The sequence below is a fragment of the Micromys minutus genome (genome assembly GCF_963924665.1).
Source record: "Micromys minutus genome assembly, chromosome: 7".
Classification (NCBI taxonomy): Eukaryota; Metazoa; Chordata; class Mammalia; order Rodentia; family Muridae; genus Micromys; species Micromys minutus.
In genome coordinates this window covers 56,111,695-56,137,514 of record NC_137976.1, presented here as the reverse complement: position 1 = coordinate 56,137,514, position 25,820 = coordinate 56,111,695, and the positions used below count along the sequence as shown (strand labels likewise).

The window sequence follows — 25,820 nt, the reverse complement described above, 5'->3', positions numbered from 1 at the left end:
TTTTAGGTTTAGATAGCTTTAGATTGACAGTAAAACATTTATCATTTGTGTTAGAAACTCTGTTGTGATAGAGCAGTTTACATACCTTAAATTAGCTCTTTTAAAAGCTTATTAAATTACAATTTACATACAATTAAAGTCACTATTTTTATATACATACTTCTGTGAAGTTTGACAGCTGTATATAGTCATATATTCTGTGCTTCAGCCAAGACACAGAAGATGGGGGAGGGGGAGACTAGAGGGAGGGGAGGAGGGAGGGAAAGCTGTGTTATGAGAGAAGAATAAATAAATAAGAAAGACAAGGGGCCAATCAGCAGTCCTTTGGAAAAGCCTGTGCTAACAAGAGGTTTGTGTTGTTTTGTTCTTTCTTTGCTAGAATGAAATCATAGTACTCAGAAAGCCACTGGCCATGTATGAAAAGCACTGTCAGGAAGAAAGGCAGAATGGATCTATGCAGAAATGAGGGGCTCTGGAATGAGCTACTGTGCTTTAGATAACTCATCATGTTTATATCAGTTGTGGGCCTTGTAGAAATTACACTAAAAAGGAGACCTAATTCATGTTCTCAGAGAGCTTAAGTTTTTTTTAACATACTTGGCAGAGAGTAGCCAGTAGGAAGGACAATTTTTATTTCTCACCTTCTCAGATCTTCCAAAGTGTCAACTCTAGTTTGTGGCTTGATCCTCACCTGACCTTGATGTGGTGGAGAAGGGGGAAGCAGCTAGAAGTAGTGTTTGTCCTCAGAGAGCCAACAAGGGAGAGCCAAGTAACCCTCAGTGGACGCTGCTCACTGATAGAGGATTGATGCTTGGTTGGAGTTATTGTTGGACTGAGATACTTCCTGTGGGTGCTCCCCCCCTTTTAAAAATCACCCCATGTTCCTGAATTTTTTTTCTCTCAAATTTGAGTAAAAATTGCCTTAATTCTTGCAAAGGTAGAAGACTATTCAAAATAAGTAAGTGATTAGAATCACAGCTTGTCTTAGGTAATCCAGTGAGGTTTTCCAGATGCCACCTACTTTTTGCAAGCTAGGTGTCTGTTGTGGGTTTGAGGCTATGCATATTCTGTGGCAATTTATAGGTGACTGTTCCCCTTCCACCTCCCAATTTGGAGTTGGAGTTTAAGAAGTAGAGTATGACAGAAAAATGGTGAGAGAGAAAGAGATTGTGGGAACCCCACATTCAGGAGCTCATGGACATGACACCTGCAGGTGAGACCCTTCAGGGGTGAGAATGTAGACAAGGGCAGATGATCGACACTGAGACAGGTGAGTGGAGGGACAAGAACAGAGGGAATCGGGGGCGGGCACGGTGGGATTTTGTTGTATAGCAATAATGAATGACATGCAGGGTAGACTTTGGTTATAATTGCTTTTGTATTTTCTTTTAGGAGTCAATCATTTCATGAGGGACACAGTGAAGAATTGTAGAAGAAATGGATTTGTTGAGACAATTTTGGGAAGACGTAGATATTTGCCAGGCATCAGAGACGACAACCCTTATCATAAAGCACATGTATGTTGAAATTTTTCTGAGTTTTAGCATTTCAATTACATTTACTATTCAATAAAAACTGTAATATTCCTTTAAGGAACACTACATAATCGGATTTTCTGAATAAACAAAGTTGGCCATTGGTTTTATAAGGAACTGTTGGGGTGATGATGCTGTTTTGGGAAGGATAATATAAACATCTGCTTACATAAAAGTTCAGCGTGGTACTTCCTAGTTTTGGTGACAAGCTGTAAGTAAAGACTTTGTTCCCAGTGCTGGGGTTGAACCTTTGGTCATCATTCTTGGCAGGCAAGCGCTGTAATGCTGAGCCGTATCCACCTTCATCTCTGTCTTCCTTCCCTCCCAGAACTTTCTGACGGAGCCTAAGTTGCCCAAGCTCACCCTTGTAACACAGGAACGTCTTAAAATTGGGATGCTTTTGCTTCAGCCTCCCATAAGACAACAGGCCTTCACCACCATGCTCAGCCCAGACTCCACTGCCTTCGACTTCCTGCTTTCCCATGTCACCCGTTTGCTCACTTGAAGACTCTTAGCATTACTTATTCTTTTTACTGCTTTATTAGAGATTATTAATTGTGCAGAGTAATTAACAGGGCTGCTTTAACATGGTGTTATAGATCTGCGAAGATGGTTCCTTAGGTGATTATCAAATGTTTTTAAATTGTAGGGAGTCATAAAAATATTACAGTTATCTGCACATTTACGCTGCTACTATTGTCCAAATTCCCCAATTTTAATGTACTTTGTTCGGCCATTTCTCCATAACTTCACATGCTAGTGTCTACTGTACAGCTTCTGTCTGGTATCTAAAACTGTCAGGACACTGACGTGTGGGGCCTTAAATAACTGGCTTTTTATCACATCTTCACTGTCCAGCATCTCTACACAGCAGCTATTTGGGCTGTTTAGCATCTGACTCAACTAGATGTAACTGTTCCTCATAGAAACATGGGTCTTAAATCTTAAATCATGGAAGAAAGCAAGCAATACATAAAAGCACCTTTCTGTATACCCAGTTATTTAGCTGCTGGGAGGAGGTGTGTATTGGAACAGATTCTTGAAGTCTATTCTAAGTTCCAAGTGTTGGAAATGAGCAAAAGAGAATTGTCTCTTTTGGATGTAAGAGTTTTAACGGAAGGACCCGTGCCTGTGAGGTCCTCCTGAGGACTGTGAAGAAGATGTGCTTATCCTTATGTCAGGTCTCAGTGGTTGATCCCCATCATCACCGTGTAGGGTGTAACATACAAGCCAAAACTTGACTGGCATCTGAAGAGAGAGGCCACCAGGAATGAGACCTGAATTCTCCACATACTTGTTTTTCCACAAGTACCTTTCTAGCAGAATCTCCCAGTCTGTCACAACTGATCCATTGCACTTTTCAACTTTTACTGGCTTGTTTTTAATCTACTTAACAAGCTGCTGTGACTGCTCTCTGTCCCCTAGCTTAGACTCTGCCAGTCCCCCACTGCCTCTGCCACCACCAATTATCCTGCCTTGTGTCACTGTCACCACCATCTTATCTGGTTTCTTTTCCACCAACCTCCCCACAAGACTTTAGTCTCTTAAGAACAAGGACTATGTCTCTTTTCCCTTTTGTATCTCCCTGTTGTCAAAGATAGCAAGTTCTAGAGATTAGGAAGTCAAGGAACGTGGCGTAGATATCTGCTGAATTTCAGTTAAGAGTCTTCTTCCAGAATCAAGACATGGTGGAGGGTCTTACGTGACAGCACCAAGCAATCATGTTAGCTGGGCCTTTCGTTTTCCTTAATTTTCTGTAAAACAAACAGCATTTAAACCACCTCAATTCCTTGTCCTGGTTAATTTTCGCTAAGTGTCAGACATTGTGTATGAAAGATCAAGGAAGTAATTTGAGCTCTTCTGATATACCTTTTATTCAGAAAGAGTTTGTGTTGGTTTTTGCAGGAGATTAGAGTGACCAGAAATGTGGAATTACTTGGATGCTATATAGTGTTGGCTTTTTGCTGTAACCTGATGGTTTGCCAGATTTTTGTCTACTAGTCGGTTCCTGAGCCCACATGTATGTCCTCAAGATATTGTCAGCCTTCTACAGCCTTCAGGTTGCTGCTTATGGGATCTGTTGATTACTCCAAGAGAGAGAATGACACCAATTTCAAGACTATTTTTCTTGGTTTCTCCCTTTTTAAAAATTTCCTAGATGATCATGTTGGTCTGTAGACATAGCTGTAGATATTGTCTTGATTGTTAATTGATGTAGAAAGGCCTAGCCCACTGAGGGTGTCACCATTCAGAGGGTCCTGAACTGAACTATATAAGACAGGAGGAAACAGGATGAAAGCAAGCAAATGAAGATGCATACATTTATGTTTTTCTCTGATGTTGACTGTTCTGTAAGTCCCTGCCTTGACTCACTCTCAATGATAAACTGGAGCTCATTTTTTAAGTTGCTTATAGTCAGGAAAATAAACTACGTAGAATGGTTGAGAAAGGCGGCAGCAGTCAGTTATGCAGCCTACTACTACATAGAGATACATGGTGTCAAAGAAGCAAAATAGGTGTCACTCTGAAATCCAGTCACTCTGAATAGTTCACAGTAGTTTTATCAACAGTTTATCTCTTCAGCAGACTTTGAACATACTTTAGAACTGGGTATAGCATCTTCAGAGGGACTATCCAGTTACACTGACTGCCTTTCTTAAAAGTTATTCTCATCATTTTATGAGCCATTTTGAAACACCAGAAGTGGTATTTATGAGCAGGTGGCACCTGGAGATCAAACCAGGCTCTTTTCTTAACAGCCAACTGTTAAGATGATCCTGGCAGCATTTATTTCAGGGAAGCTCTGATTTATTACTTAGAGATATAGGATCTACATTCTCTCTGACAGCTAATGATTACTTTTTGCCACCCATGAAACATCTTGTCAGAGGGCTTCAGACCTGCTGGCTAAACTTGCATGGGACCAGGGAGCCACTGATGTGGAAAATGCCCAACCTGTGCCACAAAGAATACTCCTTTGTCTACTTAGAATTCGCAGTGTTTTAAATGTGTAGAGTGGAGTTTGTAAACATATACCCTCGGTGCTGTAGCTGTTATACAGTAAAATAAACTTGATCTACTGGATACATTGTAAGTTCAGACAGCTAAAGGATCCTTAACTGAATGTTGATGATTTTTAAACCAAAGCAGTCCAACCTTAATGCTTAGTCTAGTCTCATGTGGATGGCCCAGAAGGTAGGGCTGAAGATTGTATTTGTAGGATATTGTCTACCTGTTGATGTCCTGAGTCACATCTCAAACTTCTGGCTGCAGATATGACCACTGATCTGTGGGTACTGAGGGTAAACTGAGACCTATCATTAAGCACCTGTAATTGTCATTTATAGGCTGAACGTCAGGCCATCAATACAACAGTCCAAGGATCAGCTGCTGATATAGTCAAAGTAGCCACAGTTAACATTCAGAAGCAATTAGAGACCTTCCATTCAACCTTCAAATCCCATGGTCATCGGGAATGTATGCTCCAGAATGACAGAGCAGGTTTGTCCATCAGCGAGGTACTTGGCAGATCTGACATGTTAAAAATGAAGCATCTGAAAGGTGGGTGCGGGGAGGGCATATTTTATATTTTATTTCTAAGAATCCTCAAATATTTTGGTACCAGATGTCTTTATACTCTTAGAAATTATTACTGATACCAAAGAATTATTATTTATATAGATTATATATGCTATCGTTACCACATTGGAAATAAAGACTTTTAAGGCTTGGTTTAACATTTTAAGACAATAATTAAAAGACAATAATAAAAATAAACCTTTCAAAAAAGAGGGAGCTAAAGAGATGGATCAAAGGTTAAGAATGCATATTGCTCTTGCCAAGGACTTAAATTCAGTTTCCAGCACCCACATAAAAAGGCTCACCGTGGTTTGTAACTCCAGCTCCAAGGAAGCAACACCTCTGACCTCCTTAGGCACTTGTACCCACACAAGCACACTATATGTAACATTTTTATGAATAACATTTTTATGAATGTAAATCAGTTTGGAACAGATGCAAATTAGTCCTGAGTTACTTTATTTTGTATTTCTGTACGTCTCTTTGGTGTCTGACTTATAAAAAGATGGAGTCCTGCGTCTGTGCCATTCCGTATTGCATATCTGTGAGAGGTGATCTATAAGACCAACCCAGCCAAACAATCTGTAGTGCTGTTATGAGTTTGACTTTGCACATGCAGGGATCCTCTGTGGCCCAATACATTGACTGTTCCTTGGAGTAGTGCCTTGACCTTGTGCCTCTCAGGGTGAAAGATACTTAGAGCAATAGGTTAGAGAAGTTTCAGAGTGAGCTCTTCAGGTGAAAGATACTTAGAGCAATAGGTTAGAGAAGTTTCAGAGTGAGCTCTTCATACCTTGTTTACTTCCTTCTTTCTGCAATGAAGTTATTGAGTTTGCCTGCTAGGCAGCAGTCAGTATTTTCTTGATAGTTCCAGGACCTATGTGTTTTAAAGTATTAGTTGAAATTTCAAGTTTTTCAAAATTCCTTAAGAACAAAAGAAAACAAAATCTACTTTCCTCTAGTTTGATGACCTGCTGCTCAGCTTTGCTCTTCTTCTTGGAACAGGACTGTTGCCAAAGAAAAAACTTAAAGGGATGTTTTGTCCTATGAGAGGAGGATTCTTCGTTCTTCAGCTTCATGATGAGCTTCTATATGAAGTGGCAGAAGAGGATGTTGTTCAGGTACTTTCAGTGTACAGCCTCTTACGTAGGCAGCAGATGATGGGGGCAGAGTGACCGATTCTTTGCCATGCACATTGTATTTGGACCCTCTCTAGCACAGGCTGGCGGTATAAATATTGAATCACTATAGGGAGAAAAGCTAAGCATGCTCAATTTCATACTGAAAGTAAGAGGATTCTTGATGTGGACGTGCTTGTCTGAGGGTGCAGGGCAGTCTGAATGCCTGGCTCGTTTCCAATTGTGTTAAACAACACTGAATGCAGAGCACCAGTGTGATTTATCTTTCTCTGGGTGAGCTGGGAAAGATCCTTTGATTGGAAGGAGTTTATTAACGTCTTTTCTTTATTTGTAGGTAGCTCAGATTGTCAAGAATGAAATGGAATGTGCTGTAAAACTTTCTGTGAAGCTGAAAGTGAAAGTGAAAATAGGTGCCAGCTGGGGAGAGCTGCAGGACTTTGATGTGTAATGGTGCACCCCTGTGCACACCCAGGTCCCTGAGCAGCTGTACAGATCTTCACTTAGATGCCCGTTCACCTGCTCTCAAGTACGATGCACTTAAACGAACAGGTCTTTAGCGGGTTTCTAATGTTTATCTTGGTCCAGTCCATGTAGTGTCACAAGGTTTTGAGGGGAGATTTATTAGTTATCCTCACTCTCAAAGAGAATCTATGAATTTGCCTTTTATAATTTATTAGAGTGTTAAACAGTCTCAGAATGTATGCTTGAAAAATGCACTTAGCACTTTGGGTCTTCAACCGTGTAGAATATCATATGAAGGAGTGGAGCTGCTGCCTCACAGCCATTTTTACTCCTGTCAAGGACTCCGGCACTCATGATGTAGTCCCTCAGGAACCATGGGCAGTGCTCAGTTCCAGTCATTAGTTATGCAGTTTGTGTGATCTTTTCCTCCAGTACAAACTTCTCAAGGAGAATTTTAAAATCTCAAAGTGACCTTCTGTAAGATAGTGAGATGTGTGAAAGGAATCTAGAAATGAGTTTTCAGGAACTGTTACCACTTGTTCTTTTCCTCATCCTTCCAACAAGGAAGGGTTTGGAAAACTCTTTGAATGAGCTGTTCCCCATAAGAAGTGTCTGTTAGATTAGACATTGATTACACTTGAACCTAACACTGCCAGGCCATGAAAATGCCCCTTGGTGCTTCTGTCTGTATTTGTGGTATGGAGGGAATTCTCAGGCTCAAAACCAGTGTCTTTTTGCTGTTCAAATAAATTTATGAGAAACGTATAATAATGTTTTTATCTTTTAAAATCTATTTGGTCTAAGAGTATCAGAAATCTTTGTCCTTTATTTGTTTTCTCATTTAAGAAATGTTTAGTTATCAGAGGATTTGTGTGTGTGTGTTAATGATGATGAAAAGAGATACCTGTTTCATCAGATACAGTTGGCTGAATGGGTAGGGAGGGGCAAGGGAGCAGAAGATGGCCCCAACCCTCAGTCCTGACTCGTTCATTCTTAAATGATGGGTTTATAGGCATGAACCACCACTCCCATCTTCATTATTCCTTGGGGTATTTTAGAGAGAGAGATATATACACATATATATTTATATTCACATGTATATATATATACATATTTATGTATATATACAGGTATATGTCCATATATATATATATATATATATATATATATATATATATATATACTCACACACGCATATATATATATGCGTGTGTGTGTGTGTGTGTATTCATCTATACTGTATTTCTCAAGAAGAAAATCTGTACTGCTCTCAGTTTTCTACTGGTTGAAGCCTGGTGAATCTATCTGATTCTTCCTCCACACACACTCCTTAACTACTCCTCCCTGACCTGTGCTTCAAATTCTAGACTTTTACTAATGTGTGTGTTTTATGTGCCAGCACAGCCCACTGTGTCTACCTGACTTTATATTACCTAAGCCAGCCTTCGAGTTCAACCCAGCCCACACATCCTGTGCTATATCACAGCCTGATATGTCCGTCTGGAAAATCTCATTACAAAGTACAAATATGAGAGACCAAGGAAGTATTGCCACCGCCAAAATCCACCAGTCTTATAAAAAAATGGGAATTACCTGGATGAACCTCTGAAAAATAATAATAAATAATTCAAGACATTTAAAGAAAAACAACTCAGCAACCTTAAAGAGAATGAGCTAAAGAAAAAAATGTCTGACAGATATTCAAGGAAATGTAAACTTTGATTAAAATGACAAAAATAAACCAGGATTTGAAAACTGAAATATACTCAGCAACCCGCAGAAGCTTCTCTCAAGTAAGACCTCATATTGGGATACAAAATAAGTCTGCCAAAATTCAGTAAACTGAAATAAGTCATTGAATTCTATCTGGCCACAATATAATAAAAATTAAAATTGACAGCAAACAAACATCTGGTAACCACAGATTATAAAGAGTTAACTTTGCTAAATGATGAGTGGGTCAAAGAACAATCTCAATTTTTATTTAAATGGTAGAACTAAATGAAAATATAATAAAACCTCTGGATACATTAACAGCATTCTTACAAGAGAAACTTATAGCTGTAAATGCCTACATTAAAAACTCAGAAAAAGTACAGATGAATGACTTAATAATGTGACTCTAAATTTGGAAATGCAGAAACAAACCAAACAGAAACTCAGTAGACAGCATGACATTTTTTTAAGGGCAGAAATTAATGAACTGGAAATATAAAAGACAATACAAAGAATTAACAAATCTAATATCAGATTATTTGAGAAGAAAAACAAGATTGACAGACATTCTCCCCAACTAACTGAAAGAAAGAGAACACCTATCCTACATGAACAGAACAAAAAATGAACTGGGAAATATCTCAACAGACACCAAAGAACCCGACAATCCTGTAGTCCAACAAGGTGAAAAATTTAAAGGTAACGGACAAATTTCTAGATTCAGTCAAATCACCAAATTTAACCAAGAACAGAACAACAACCTAAACAGACCTATAACAAAAAAGAAAATTAAGACAGCATTATAAAGCTTTTCAGCTAATACAGATCCATGCAAAGTTTGATTCATAGCATAACTCTACCACACTATTAAACAGTGCCAACAGCCAACCCTTAAATTATAAGGAGGCAGGGGAGAATATCCCTAAGGTCTTCCTATAAAACCAGTATTACTCTAATACCAAAACCAGGCAATGATAACAACAAGAAGGAAAAAAGATAACAGGCCAATATCCCTGATAAACATAGAATCAAAATTTCACAATAAAATACAAAGCAAATAGATTATTCACCATGAGACCAATTTGGCTTTATGAGTATTCAACACATAGAAGTCAATAAGTGTAATAAATCAGGTAAGAGGACTTAACAGTCACTTGATCTTAGTAGATCCAGAGAAAGCTTTTGACAAAATCTAACATGCCTTCATGTCAAAAGGTCTATAGAGAGTAGCACTAGAGGTGACTAAATCTCGACATAATAAAGCCATATGTGTGGAATTTACAGCCAATGTTGTCTTAAAAAGAAAAACTTGAGGCAATCCATTGAAATCGGGAACAAGACAGGGCTTCCATTTATCCCTGTTCTTTTTCAATATTGCACTTGAAGCACTAGCTGGAACAAGAAGACAAGAAGAGACTAAAGGGATAAAAATAGAGGAGAAACATCCCCAGTTTTAGATGACATGATATTACACTTAAGATATCTAAAAAATTGTACCAGAAAACTTTTAGAAAAAGTCAACAGTTTCAGAAAAGCCAAGACATAGAAACTTATAAAGATCAATAGCTTTTATATACACCAACAACAAATGCACAGTGGGATATCATGGACATGCTTACATTTATAATAGCCTGTAAGAAAATAAAATACCTAGGAATAAACCTAAGGGTCAGCATCTTTGTTTGCAAGTGTGTCTGTGCACTGGCAGGCAGACTTGGTACCTGATGGCATCAGAGCCCCTAGAACAGTGCTGAGAATTGAACCTGGGTCCTCTGCAAGAGCAGCCAGTGTTCTTAACCAGAGTCATGTCTCCAGTCCTGATGCTCTCTGTCTTTACAATGAAAACTTAAACCTCTAAAGAAATACAATAGAAAATGGAAAGACATCCCACGCTCATGGGTCGGTAGACTTATTATTGTGAAAATGTCCACGCTATCAAAATCATTTATAATCCATACAGTCTCAATCAAATACCTCATCTCATTTGTCACTGAAATAGAAGAAACTATCTTAAAGTTCATATTGATGACTGAATAGCCTGAATAGCCTAAACAATCATGAAGAAGAGGAAGAACACTAATGAGGCTGCCATTCTAAACCTCAGACCTCAATATATCAGAGCCATGATGATAAAAACAGCACAGTCCTGACAAATTCAAACTTGCAAACTAATAAGACAATAGAAGACCTAAACATGAGTATAAGTAGCTATAGCTGCCAATGAAGTGGAAACTTCTTGTTTCTTTGGAAAGTCAGTTAGTCAAATGTCGTTTTGTTGGGGCACATACATGAAAGGATGTTTTGCTAAAGCAGACCAGTGAAAGGACATGAGATGTTTAGAATATAAATATGGGGGGCTGGAGAGATGGCTCAGTGGTTAAGAGCATTGACTGCTCTTCCAGAGGTTCTGAATTCAAATCCCAGCCACCACATGGTGGCTCACAACTATCTGTAATGGGATCTGATGCCTTCTTCTGATGTGTCTGAAGGGAGTGATAGTCTAGTCACAAACATAAATAAATAAATCTTTTTTAAAAAAAGAATATAAATATGACCTCACATTGGGAGCTTGAGCGGTGGTTTGCCTTGTCCTACTTGGTATTCTTTGCTGATGACAAACATGTATTGGTTTATCTGACATTGCACTGTTGAGCTTGTGACATCATAGAAACTCACCCAAGAACTTTTCATGAGGTTCCTGTGACTTCTTGCCTCTTCTGCAGAGGACCTGGTCCGTTTGGGGAGCCTTGAGGTTTCTTGTGGATTGCACTGACCTTGATGATTAGTGAATGGTATCTGCTGAGGGGACTGGACTATAGTTGCTGGTTCATGTTTGGTGTTTTCTAGTACATTGGACTGAAAAAGCAGAAAGATTGGGATTACACTAAAATTTATTCCCAAACAGGCCCACTTTCCCTGTATCCTAATAACCTTTTGTTCCCCCACTACCTTTGGTGGGTTGAGGGCTAGAGGGAGGCTGAGCCCCTTATTAAAGGAGGCTGTACAAAAATTTATGCATACAAGCTAATATTTGCCAAAAATGCAAAATATAGGCACTGGAGAAAATACAGCATCTTTAACAAATGGTGTGGAAAGAAGTAGAAATCCAGTTGCAAAAGATGAAATTAGAGGCATGTCTTTCACTTCACACAAAAACTAATTCAAATGGATCAAAGACCTCAATGGAAGCCTGAAACAATCAAAGTGTTACAAGACAACTTAGCCAGCACCTTTAAGACATAGCTGTAGGAAAAGAATTTCTGAATAGGAATCTATTTGCCTAAGAATAAAAGCCAACAATTATGGTATGGAATCTTGATTCCTCCAGAAGTTCTTTTATTGTTGAGAATAGTTTTTCCTATCCTGGGATTTTTTTTTTTGTTATTCCAAATGAATTTGCAAATTACTCTTTCCAACTCTATGAAGAATTGAGTTGGAATTTTGATGGGGATTGCATTGGATCTGTAGATTGCTTTCTGCAAGATGACCATTTTTACTATATTAATCCTGCCAATCCATGAGTATGGGAGATCCTTTCATCTTCTAAGATCTTTGATTTTTTTCTTCAGAGACTTGAAGTTCTTGACATACAGATCTTTCACTTGCTTGGTTAGAGTCATACCTAACCTCAAGATGTATTACAAAGCAATCATGATAAAAAAAAAAAAAAAAAAAACTATATGGTATTGGAACAGAGACAGGCAGGTAGAATAGAATTAAAGACCCAGAAATGAACCCAGACAACTATGGTCACTTGTTCTTTGACAAAGGAGCTCAAACCATCCAGTGGGAAAAAAAAGCATTTTCAACAAATAATGCTGGTCCAATTGGCAGTCAGAATGTAGAAGAATGCAAATTGATCCATTCTTATCTCCAGGTACAAAGCTCAAGTCCAAGTGGGTCAAGGACCTCCACATGATATCCAACACACTGAAACTAATAGAAGAGAAAGTAGCAAAGAGTGTTGAACACATGGTGTACTGGCTGGTTTTGTGTCAGTTTGACACAAGCTGGAGTTACTACAGAGAAAGGAGCCTCAGTTGAGAAAATGCCTCCATTAGATCTAGCTGTAAGGCATTTTCTCAACTAGTGATCAAGGGGGGAGGGCTCAGTCCAATGTGGGTGGTGCTATTCCTGGTCTGGTAGACCTGGGTTCTATAAGAAAGTAAGCAGAGCAAGCCAGGGGAAGCAAGCCAATAAGTAACATCCCTCCATGGCCTCTGCATCAGCTCCTGCTTCCTGACCTGCTTGGGTTCCAGTCCTGACTTTCTTTGGTGATGAACATCGATATGGAAGTGTAAGCTGAATAAACACTTTTCTCCCCAACTTGCTTCTTGTTCATGATGTTTTGTGCAGGAATAGAAATCCTGACTAGGACACATGGGTACAGGGGAAATTTTCCTGAACAGAACACCAGTGGTTTATGCTCTAAGATTGACAATTAACAAATGGGACCTCATAAACTTGTAAAGCTTCTATAAGGCAAAGGACACTGTCAATAGGACAAAACGGCAACCAATAGATTTCAAAAAGATCTTTACCAATCCTACATCCAATAGAGGGTTAATATCAAATGTATACAAAGAACTCAAGAAGGTAGACTCTAGACAATCAAATAATCCTGTTAAAAATGGTGTACAGCACTAAATAAAGAATTTTCAACTGAGGAATATCAAATGACTGAGAAGCACCTAAAGAAATGTTCAACATCCTTTGTCATCATTGAAATACAAATCAAAACAACCCTGAGATTCCATCTCACACCAGACAGGATGGCTAAGATAAACTCAGGTGACAACATATGCTAGAGAGAATATGGAGAAAGAGGAACGCTCCTCCATTGCTGGTGTGTTTGCAAACTGGTTCAACCACTCTGGAAATTAGTCTGGCAGTTCCTCAGAAAATTGGACATGGTATTACTTGAGGTCCCAGCTATACTGCTCCTGGGCATATATCCAAAAGGTGCTCCAACATATAACAAGGACACATGCTCCACTATGTTCATAGCAGCCTTATATTTTAATAGCTAGAAGTTGGAAAGAACCCAGTTGTCTTTCAGCAGAGAAATTGATACAGAAAATGTGGTACACTTATACAATGGAGTACTACTCAGCCATTAAAAACAATGACTTTATGAAATTCTTAGGCAAGTGGATGGAACTAGAATCATCCTTACTATCATCCTGAGTGAGGTAATTCAGTCACAAGAGATCAGACATGGTATGTACTCACTGATAAGGGGATATTCGCCTAAAAGCTCGGATTACCCAAGATACAATTCACAGACCATATGAAGCTCAAGTAGAAGGAAGACCAAAGCATGGATGGATGCTTCAGTCCTGAGAAGGGGGAACAAAATACTCACAGGAGAAAATACTGAGACAAAGCATGGAGCAGAGACTAAAGGGAAGGCCACCCAGAGACTGTCCCACCTGGGGATCCATCCCACCAAACCCACCCAGACAGTATTTCGATTGCCAAGAAATGCATGCTGTCAGGAGCCTAATATAGATGTCTCCTGAGAGGCTCTGCCAGAACCTGACAAATCGGACTAAGACCAGGGTCCCCAATGGAGGAGTTAGAGAACTGACTGCAGGAATTTGTAACCCCATAGGTAGAACAACAATATCGACCAACCAGAGCTTCCAGGGTCTAAACCACCAACCAAAGAGTACACGTGTGAGACCCACATACATGGAGACTACTACATGGCTGTAAATAAAAATGAAATGAAATTTTCAGGAAAATTGATGGTACTAGAAAAGATTACATTGAATGAGGCAATCCAGTTCTGTAAAGACAAATATTACATGTTCTCAGATATCCGAGGCTTCTAATTCAAATCTTCAGATGTGAATGTATAACCTGAAGTAGCCACAGAAGCCAAGGAAGTAAAGAGGTACAATGTTATGTGTGGGGGGATAGAGGAAATAATGGGAGTAAAATAATTTGAGCAGGAAAAATGTGAAAAACAAGGAGGGAAGGGGGAAATGGCAAAAACAAGGAGGGAAGGGGGAAATGGCAGTCTGGAATGTCTGGAAAACTCACAAGGAATATTATCCATTTACCTAAAACCTTATATGATACATATCATCTATGTACATGCACATATTTTAAAATGAAAAATTTCCCATCTCAGCTGGCAATTCATTGATTTTTAAATATATGGATAATAAATTTGTTGAAAAATCACAAGCAGTTTTACACACACACACACATACACACACTTTAAGATTAAAATGCTGAAGAAATAAAAGACCTCTAAAGCAAAATTTACCAGACCTTGAAGAAAGAAGCTAAAGATGCTAAAAGTTAGAAAATATTCCATATCCTTTGGTTGAAAGAATTAATAATTTTATTAGCAAAAGCAATCTATGACTTAAGTACAGTGTTCCAAAGTAGCAAGGACATTAATCACAGAATTGGAAAACTCACTTAGAAACACAAAGACCTTAAAGAATCAAAGCAGCCTCAAGTCATATATCTAAAACTGTAATGAGCATGGGTTTTCTTCCTATGGAAGTAATGAATACAGAGACTCATCCTGCTCACAGTAAATGATGGTTGAGAGCTCATCCCTAAAACAACCCCACTAAGTATCAGGGGACATTTGGTGGAGGGAAAGGAAAGATTTAAGAGACAGAAGAAATGGAGAAAAATCTGTGAGGTGTCTGTCACTTTCCAAGCAAGATACAGCATTGTGATCCTAAACTCACAGCAGTTGTGGATGTCTACACTGAACCTGCACAGAATCGGCCCACCAACAGGTTTGGATGGAAGAGGGACTTGGGGCTCTGCCCATAAGTACGGAAGTTGCTACTGATAGATCCATGGAGAAGGAGGGTCATTGTTCTCAGTCATGTACTCAACTGGTGACTCCACCAGGTTCAAAAGGGTAAATTCAATCAAGTGCCACACAGATGGCCCTGCTTAAACTAAACATGTCACTAGTAAGGGTTGGGAAAGGAAACACTGTATTGATGGGAAAAGAGGTAACGGGGTGTGGTATAGAGAGTGACCACAAAGCATCATTTATGTGTGTGAAATTGTCAAAGATCAAATGAATCAAAGAAAAGTCCAAATCTACAAGTACACCATATTTCAAGACATACTAAAGAGCTACAGTAACCAAAACAGTATGGTACCAACTTAAAAGCAGAAACACAGACTGAGGGAATAGAATAGGAAAACAAAAAATGAATCCATGTACCTACAGACAACTTTTGCCAAAGGTACCAAAAAAAACACCATGGAAAAGAGCCTCATTGCTACATTCTGCCTGGCTGACTGGGTTCTACAAACAGAACACTGAAACTTCAGACCACAGACAGATTCAAGGTCTTAAGACCTAAGTGAGGAAAATGGGATGATGCAGGATATTGGTAGAGGTCAAGGCTTTCTGAATAGGACCCCAAACATGGCAGACAAACTAAAAATCGACAAGTGAGATTGCATTTAACAAGAAAGCTGACCAATGAGGTGATTGCCTTCTCGCTAAGACTGAGAGCTGTGGTGCATGCAGGGACAACTTAGAACCCTGGATATTGTAAAATGGATGCAAATGGGAAGACTGCAGTATTGAAGAACATCATCAACGTTCTGGAATATATGAAAGGCAAGAAAGAGGTCATCCTCAAGATGAACCTTATGGATATACTCAGTATGATAAAGTCTCTGCACATCTTCAAAGGCATGAAAGAATTCATAATGTCGAAAAGCCCAATGAAGATAATAAATTTGGTAAAGCTGCTACATTTCAGAATTACTTCCAAATATATAAAAGAAAACACATACTGGAGAGAAGCCTTATAAATGTAATCTGTGTGGTAAAGCCTTCACAAGTCATAGTCATCTCCAAGTACATAAAAGAACACATACTGGAGAGAAACCCTATGAATGTAATGAATGTGGTAAAGCCTTTGCAACTCAACAATTTCTCAAGAACCATAAAAGAACACATAGTGGAGAAACCCTATGAATGTAATGAGTGTTGTAAAGCCTTTACACAACAGTGTCATCTTCAAGTACATAAAAGAACACATACTGGAGAAAAGCCCTATGAATGTAATGAATGCGGTAAATCCTTTATAACTAAGCAATATCTTCACGTACTTAAAAGAAGTCATACTGGAGAGAAACCCTATGAATGTAATGAATGTGGTGAAACCTTTGCAACTAAGAAATATCTTCACATACATAAAAGAAGACATACTGGAGAGAAACCCTATGAATGTAATCAATGTGGTAAAGTTTTTGTAGCTCAACAATTTCTCAAGAAACATAATCGATCACATACTGGAGTGAAACCCTATGAATGTAATTAATGTGATAAAGCCTTTTCACAGCAGTATCATCTCCAAGTACATAAAAGAACACATACTGGAGAAAAGCCCTATGAATGTAAGGAATGTGGTAAAGTCTTCACATCTCAGCAATATCTCCGAATACATAACAGAAAACATACTGGAGAGAAACCCTATGAATGTAATGAATGTGGTAAAGCCTTTCCAACTCAAAAGTGTCTCCAAAGACATAAAAGGACACATACTGGAGAGAAACCTTGTGAGTCTAATGAATCTGGTAAAGCCTTTGCACAACAGTGTCATTGATGAGTACATACTGGAGAGAAACCGTATGAATTATTGAACATGGTAAAGCCATTGCAAATTTGTATTATCTTCAAATACGTGAATGAATACACACTGGAAAAGTAAACTGTGAATGTAAACTCCGTGGTAAAGCCTTTGGAAATTGGAGTCATCCACGAAAATATGAAAGAACAGATATTGGAGGTAGAAGAAATTGGAAGACGACCTTTCTGAGTTTGAATCCATCTGGTTCATATTGTACGTTTCAGTATATAATCAAGTATGTAGAAATATCCTTCCTCAAAGAACAAATAACACAAAACAAACCAAAACAAAAACGAAATAAGAAATTCAGTTCATGAAACAAACTGTATTAAAAAAAGAAAATATGAGTATGTAGAGAGAGTTTGTTTGTTGCAGTGAATGAAGATGAAAAAGGAGCCAGAGATTGGAAAACTGCTTTGACATAAGACATAAAGATACAGATTTTAGAGTTTGTACAGGGTCAATTGTCTTGAATTAGGGATTATAATTAAGGATTGGCTAGATCTCAGAAGAGACTTTGAACTTTTTTTTTTCAACAGAGGATAACATTGTTTACTACCATGCTTTGAAGTAATACAATCCTAGTGTTAGTAACAACAGAATTTACTAGTATTAGCATTGGAGCTACTAATGGTTATCAATGTCTGAACCTTAGATTCTCCATCTTTGTTTATTAGATTCTCTGTATTTACATTTGAGATGTTATCCCTTTACCTGTATGTTTAATTGTTGTATTTTCCTGAAAAAATTGGAGTTTGCTTAAGAACTAGACTACCATCCGAAACTACCTAGTGATGTTTTTCTCAACAAACCACACACTAGTTTTTTTTATACCCTATTTGTACTCCTTTTTGTTGCAGACCTCCAGGAGTCATCAGTAATAACAGTCCAACAAAATGAATATCTAAGAAAAATACCACCACCACCCCTATTTTACTTCTCTCTAATTCATGACATAGGCAAAACAAGAAAGAGTTTGAAGAGAAATATCACACAAAAGACCTCTAACTTAATTTTTCATGGAGTCAATTTCCCACTGAAATCTTATGAGCTCAACCTCTCATGAATACACAACTCTCACCACTCACAATTTTTAAGTCTTACCAGAGTAACTGATTAATCTCTGAGTACAGCTTCTGATCACTTCTGTCATCTAAAGTACTGATATCTTCTATACTCCTCCAAAGACCACATTGCTATGATCTTCCCAACAACAAAATTACTTCAGATATATGATGTTTTTCTCTGTTCAAAGTTGCTTCTTTTGTTGTGATTAAATCTTCTAACTAAAAGAAACTAAGTTAATGATAGATTTAATTGTCTGACATTGCCAGATCATAATCCATCACTGTGAGAGCTTAGGATATAAATTCATGAAAGAAACAGAAGAAAAAAATCCGGGGAGAAGCCTGTGATAGATTGTATATGCTTGATCAAGGAAGTGGCATTATTTGGAGGTATGGCCTTGTTGGAGTAGGTGTGTAACTGTGGACACTGTGGTCAAGACACTTTTCTTACTTGCTTGAAAGGCAGTCTTCTAGCTGTATTCAGATGAAGGTGTAGAACTGGGCTCTTCCTGTATCATGACTGACTATATGCTACCATGTTCCACCTTGATGATAATGGACTTTGAACTTGTAAGCCAGCACCAATTGAATATTGTCCTTTTAAGAGTTGCCTTGTTCATAGCAGTAAAACCCTAAACAAAACAGAAACATTGTTTCCTGAAAAAAAAAGAAAGCTGTCCAACAAAACAAACTATAGGTGAAGTGACAGTCACTAGCTCTCCATCTGTGAGAAGTTTAATGCCTAGAAAATATAAAGAACTGAAAAAAAGAAAGCAAGCATCCTCATTTAAATATGGGCAAATGAGCTAAATAACAGACACTTCAGTAAAGAAGTGTAAATGCTCTACCAGTATATAAAAAGAATGTTCAATGTTAGACATCATGGAAATGAAAATTAAAATTATGAGTCCCAGTTCATACCATCTACAATAGTTGTTATAAGAAACAAACCAAGACAACAAATATGTAGGTAAAAAAAATGCAGATGGAAAAGAATGCACGCATTCAGTGAGTGTAGATTTTTGTGGCTGCTTTGGAAAACAAAGTATAGATTTCTCAAAAAAAACCTCAAAACTGGAACAGCTATGTACCCAGTTATCTTTGGGCCCATATTCAAAGGGAATTAAAGCTTCCTGTATACCCAACCTTGAGGGAATGACCTTAGGTAAGGTAATCATCAACAGAAAAATACACACACACACACACACACACACACACACACACACACACACACACACTAAAAAAGTGAAATTCTGTCACTTGCCAAAGAGATGGAACTGTAGGGCTTCATGCTAAGCACACCAGAAAGGCAGACACAGAAAAATTAATGTTACATGCTTTGTCTCATATGTGGAAATTTAAAAGCAAAGAGCTGGCCTAACAGGAGACTAGTGCACACTAGGGATCAGGAAAGTGATCAGGGACAATGGGGAGCAAGGATATAGAAGTATGGCTAGATAAAGCAATGTGAAGTGTCTATATATGGGGATTAGTGAGTCCCATTATATACTGTTAATGTATTAAATGTGTGTATATGTATGTGTATTCCTTAAATAAAAATAATTTTTCAAAAAATAAGCTACTTACTTTGTAGTCAGTAAGAGAAACTCAATAATAGACAAATGACCTGTACTAAAGAAATGCATATTTGAGCATAAGTTTTTATCCTTAATTAATTTCTAATCAACATCAGGGTAACCTGAGAAGGAAGGCTAGAAACGAACTTCAGTGGTTCCTTGATGAATTTCAAACCATTTACATGCCTCCCTTCTGCAAACACTAATACACAGTAGGACTTCCAGCCAATTTCTGCCTTGTTTCCTCAAGCTGTTTGTTCTCTAGACAGCTTCATCATGTGAGTGACAAAAGGATTTACATCTTTTGAGTCTGTGTGGTATCATCAGTCCTAGTATCCAAAATGAAATATTGTAGGGAAAGTGGAGAGGCCCAGCACCCTTCTTCAAGGGGCTCAGAGACACAACTATGCCTTCAAATAGTCACAATTTACGGAATGTTATAGATAAGGAACTAAGAATCTAATTGCACACAAATAAATTACTTATAATTTAGAAATTTCATTTAAAATTCATTTTCATGTTTCCTATTGTCATGAATTAAAAAGATGAAAGTTTGAGATTAGGTCAGGACAGAACCAACAGTGTTCCTCAGCATAACAGCTAATAAGAGGCTAAAGTGAGTAGGCTCCAACTCCACAACCACACTCTGTTCATCCCTACACTTGTACAGAAGCAACTGTACATGTAAACGCTCAATGTATTCTTGTTTATACAAATGTATAAACATTCTTTTCTTAAACAGTGTATTCTCAGCCAAAAGCTAGAAAAATAGCTCAATACTTACTACTAAAATGATCAAATATAGCATTGCTAACTTTCAATATAATACAAATATGTTAAAAAGAATGACTCACAGTTTTCGGTAGAGATACAGCCCCTGAGAGGCTTCCTAGGCTCTAGTAGAAGGTTCTATGCTTGCACACAGAGATGGGCTCAGTGCATTTTAAAAAGGAGTGCATTCACAACTGGAAATTCAGTTCCAGTGGTATTCAGTGTCCTCTTCTGCCCTTTGCAGATACCATGCACACATGTAGTACACAGACATACATACTTACAGGACAGACATAAATTAACAACTTAAAAAATAATAGGCAGAGGAAGGCAGGAGCAGGAGGAACAGGGTTTTCTGACTGGCCTGGGATAACTGAGATTTTGTCTCAAAGCATGAAACGCAAACAAGCAAAACCCTCATGAAGTTGAGAAGGAAAAACAATGGTGATAGACGAGGAATTGGGTTGGGGGAGGGAGTATATGTATGTATGAGATTCTCAAATAATCAAAAAATACATGAACTATCCCAAAAAGTTGAGAAAACAGCACTAAGTACAAAAGGCAGGTCAGTAGATAGGAAGGGAGGGAAAGAGGGAGGGAGGGAGGCAAGGAGGGAAGGAGGGAGGGAGAGAAGAAGACACAGGCACACAAACATGTTGCATTTCTGAGATATGTCTGGATGGAAACAGCAAACCAGCAACATTTGCTCTGTCTCCTCATGATGCTGCAGTTAGAAATGTGCATCTGTGGACTACACTTTCCTGTCACTGTGATAAATGCCATGACTACAAGCAATTTAAGGAAGAGAACATTTGGTTTTGGCTCCTGTTTCCACGGTGATGAATCCATGAAAGTAGAGTAGCAGCACACAGCAGTCAGGCTTGGTGGCAAGAACAGGAAGCAGAGAGCTCACACCTTGAACTGCAAGTATAACACAGAACAAACAGGAATTCAACAAGGCTTTTTAATGTCAAAGTCTGCTTCCCTGTAATGTGCTTCCTTCAGCAAGGCTGAGCTACCTAAACCTCCCTAAACTACCAATGGAGAGGAAGTGTTTAAACCTGAGACTCTGAGGGACATTCAAACCACAAATCTCACTTCCTGGTCCCATCAGACTCGTGGCCATACCATAATGCAAATGCATGTACATCCCCATGGTCTTTCAGTTTCTATACTATTTAATGGTCCAAGGTCTCTTATGAGACCCAAGGCTCATAATTAATTGTAATCCCTTACGAAATAAGCAGATTGTATGCTTGCAACACATGGCGACACAGAATATGCAGTATCATTCCAACAGGGAGGAATATGGGGTACAGTGAGGAAGTACTGAGGAACAAAGCAGGACTGGAACCCAGCAGTTCAAACAAATAGCTGATAGAACCTGTAGTTCCATATCCTGTCAAATCTTTCTTTTGGGATGGTTCTACTCATTGAATGTAACTGCCCACAGCTTAGGCATTTCCAATGGTTTGGAGTCTCCATAGCAAGCCAGGCTTTACTTTCAACACCTTCACATAATGTGGGTCACTTTCAAGACCAATAGCTGCCCTCTGTGGGTCTTCATGCACGGACCACCCTGCCATATGCTACCTGGCCACAGTGGCTCTCTTAAATCAGGGAGGAAGACTCACGAATACACCACACTTGCATCTTTCTTGCCTGTAGTCCAGTGACATGTGAACTACCCTGCCAAGTTCCACTGTCAGTTTGGGATGAACCCTCCACCCCTTGAATCACATTAGTGGCAGTGATTTTATTCAGTTGTTTCAGGGATCAGAACGTATCCAGCTTTTCTAAAAGGAGCGAGGAAGCCAATAATAAAGCAAAATACTGAAGAAAATAAAACCCTGAAATACTGGAAATGAAAATTCCAATAAATCAAATAAGAACCTCTATAGAAACTCTTACCAACAGGATTTTAAAGAAAAGAACAGATTATATTAGAGCTGAAAGACAATGTAGAGGAACTGTAACATTTATCAGTATATCTTATTAAGATACAAACATTTGAGATCTTGGGACATCAAGAAAACATGTGAATTGTTGAAGAAATGAAGTTGCAGGTGGTTGGGAGCCAACTAAAAGTGGGTGCTGAGAGTCCAACTGGGGTCATCTGGAAGAGGTCTTAACTAGTGAGCCACCTCTCTAGCTCTTTTCAATAAGATAACATAAATATTTCAAAATCTAGAGCAAAAGATGTCCAATAAGATACAAAAGGGATAGGCAACAATCAGGAAAGGCCAGAAATAACCTGCCATGTAATATTCTGAAAACAATAAGTATAAGGCAAAAAAACAATAAGGCAAAGAAGGGATATTGAAAGCTACAAAAAGACAAACGCCACGCCACATATGCAGGCAGGCTCATCTGAATCTCAGCTGACATCTCAACAAACACTGTAAAATCCAGGAGGGCCTAAAAATGGCTTAAGCTATGAAAGACTACAACTGCCAATTAGAACCACTGTACTGAGCAGAATTATCTGTCAGAACAGAAGGAGAAGAAAAACCTTCTTCAATAAATATAGGTCAAAAGAATTGATAGTTCAAACAACTTTAAAAAACTAGTCCTTCAGACATAAATGCAACAAACACAGCTGCATCTAATTTCATAAAACAAATACAACCAGATGCAACAATGCAGATTAACCCCAACACAACAATAGTGGATGACTTTAGGACTCTACTCCCCACAATAGACGGGTCGGCTACACTAGCAGTTCTCAACCTGTGGGTTGTGACCCCTTTGGGGGTTGCATATCAAATACGCTGCATATCGGATATTACATTACAGCTCATAACAGTATCAAAATTATGGTTACAGAGTAGCAACAAAATATTTTGAGGTTGTGGGTCACCACAATATGAGAGACTGCATTAAACTGGTTGTAGTATTAGGAAGGTTGAGAACTACTGAACCAGACAAAACCAGAAATATCTGAGTCAAATGCCTATGTGTCAAAATAGACCTAATAGACATATAAAACACAATTTCCAAACACAGAAGAGAGCACATTCTTCTCAGCAGCTCTAAAATTGATAATATATTATGATAAAGAGCAAATCTTAATATAAGATGGATAAAGGTTCTCAAAACTATGTAAGAGATAAAAAGACAACCTCTCCAACAAATGGTGCTGGGAAAATTGAATGACCACATGCAGAAGAATAAAATTAAATCCCAAACTTTCATCCTGTATAAAAGTTATTTCTTGGGGCTGTGATGATGATTCAGTCACTTGATGTTTCTGACAGAGAACACAACTGAAGTTTCCAGCACGGACATAGTGGCTCACAATTATTCTTGGGCACCCACATGGGACACACACACACACACACACACACACACACACACACACACACACGATATATATATATATATATATATATATATAATATTTTTTTCATATATATTTTTGCATATAAATTTTCATTCAAATCATCATGACACCTGCTATATGACTTTTCCTGGTGAGCAAATATCTATTTATCCTGTAGAGGGCACTGGCGACACCAAGAAGAACGATTAGACCTATGTCCAGCTTAGTGACTCAGTACCGGGTTACTTACAGCAGAGTGGTTGACTCCAAGGCAGTTGCATCATGAAAAGCCCAGCACAGGTGAACAAGGAAGCTGAAACCCTGGAGTTCCTTGAAATATTTGCAAGTGGCTCAGCTGGTTAAAGAATTCTTTCCTTATGATAATTACAGCTTGAGGAGGGGACTCTTGAATGTCACAACTTTCTGGAGCTTCCTGAGCTTGGGAATGTTATTTACTTCTTAAGCCAGGCTTCAGGAAGGAAAACTTTAATTCAGAGAAATAGTACACAACACCACCCAATGCAGGATTAAGATCTAGAACATCGAGAGAATTCAAATAGTTAAATGAAAAATCAACCAACTCCCAATAAATGAAACAAACAGGAAGTTTCCCAGAGATTACATACAAATAGCCAGAGATCATATAAAAATTGTTCAACCTCATTAGACGTTAGAAAAATGGTAATTTAGAACAAAGCTGAATCTCACCCTAGTCAGAGTAGCAGTAATTAAGAAAAGAGTAACACAGGAGCAGCTTGACTCTTAGCCATGGAGATGCAGAGGAAGTATCTGAGAGTTCAAGGCTATCTTGGTCTCCATATTGAGTTCTAAGTCAGCCTCAGTTCTAATACAGAGCTTGTATTAAACAAGCCAAGTAACAGGTGTTGGTGAGGATGCTGACAAAAAGGGGTTCTGTATACTGCAGGTGGCCACGTTAACATGCTGGTGGACACATAAATTGGTGTAGCCATTATGGAAATCGGTATGGAGTTTCTCAAAAACCTAACATTAGATCTACAATATGATATATCATCCCTGGCTACCCACATGATTCTGAATCAACACATCAGAGAATTTTATACATCGATGTTTATTACAACACTAGTCACAATACCTAAGCTAAGGAACCAACCTTGCTGCTCAACAGCAGAGGGATGGGTAAGGGAAGCATGCCTTCTCAGTGGATACTGTTTCAGCTATAAGTGAGAATGATGTTGTATGTGCTGCAGAGGTTTTTCAGTGGTTAAGGCTGCTTACCGCTCTCACAGAGGACCCAGGTTTGGTTCCCAGCGTCTTCAAGGTAGCTCACAACTCTCTTTAGCTCATTTCAGGGGACCTGCTACCTTCTGGCTTCTGTGGGTCCCTGCGTGTATATAGTACCCATAGACTTAATCAAACACACACAGCACACACATAAACCTCAAAATATATTTATCATAAGTCTTTTTCTCATTTTCAGGGAAATGTACACAAGTGGAGATAATTATATTAAGTATCTTAAGCAGGAAGGCAAATGTCATTATTTCTCTGATTTATAGTTCCTAGGTTTTATGTAGATACATAAAATTAGATAAATGTGGCATCAAAAATAGAGGTAAATCTATTCAGGAGGACAGAGGGGAGGACAGGAAGGGGAAAAGAAAGGAGATAGAGGATATATGTTCAACATAAACTTTATATCTGTATAAAAGGCTCTTTAGCATATGCTATGTACCATAAATATGCACAATGAAACTTTAAAACATGTAAAATATTTAAATAATGACTGTGTTTCCAAACAATCCACAAAGCCCTCTCCTCCAGCCCAAAACAGCTATTTGCTCAAAAAGGCATAATTCTAGTGAAGTGCAAAATAATACGACAAATTCGAAATATTTTTATTTTTATAATTTTATTTTGAAATAAGCTCAAATCTAAATAAAAGTTTCAGGAATGGTACAAAGAATTGTAACCAGGTGGGAAACCACACTCGAGTTTTGATAATCGCTCCATTTATGTCATGACATCCATGGCAAAATG

At 38.4% G+C, this 25,820-nt stretch overlaps 1 protein-coding gene across 2 annotated transcripts in view; it reads left to right on the top strand.

Moving 5' to 3' along the window:
• Nucleotides 1-6,701, top strand: part of POLQ (DNA polymerase theta) — a gene marked incomplete at both ends in the record, with an annotated part of 79,844 nt that extends 73,143 nt beyond the window's left edge. For both annotated transcript variants that reach the window (XM_080919640.1, XM_080919639.1), the window contains 4 exons: nucleotides 1,393-1,517; nucleotides 4,883-5,036; nucleotides 6,120-6,235; nucleotides 6,588-6,701. In XM_080919640.1, coding sequence (XP_080775766.1) covers nucleotides 1,393-1,517; nucleotides 4,883-5,036; nucleotides 6,120-6,235; nucleotides 6,588-6,701 — 509 coding nt within the window. The remainder of the gene's footprint in view (nucleotides 1-1,392; nucleotides 1,518-4,882; nucleotides 5,037-6,119; nucleotides 6,236-6,587) is intronic.
• Between the last annotated feature and the right edge of the window lie 19,119 nt (nucleotides 6,702-25,820).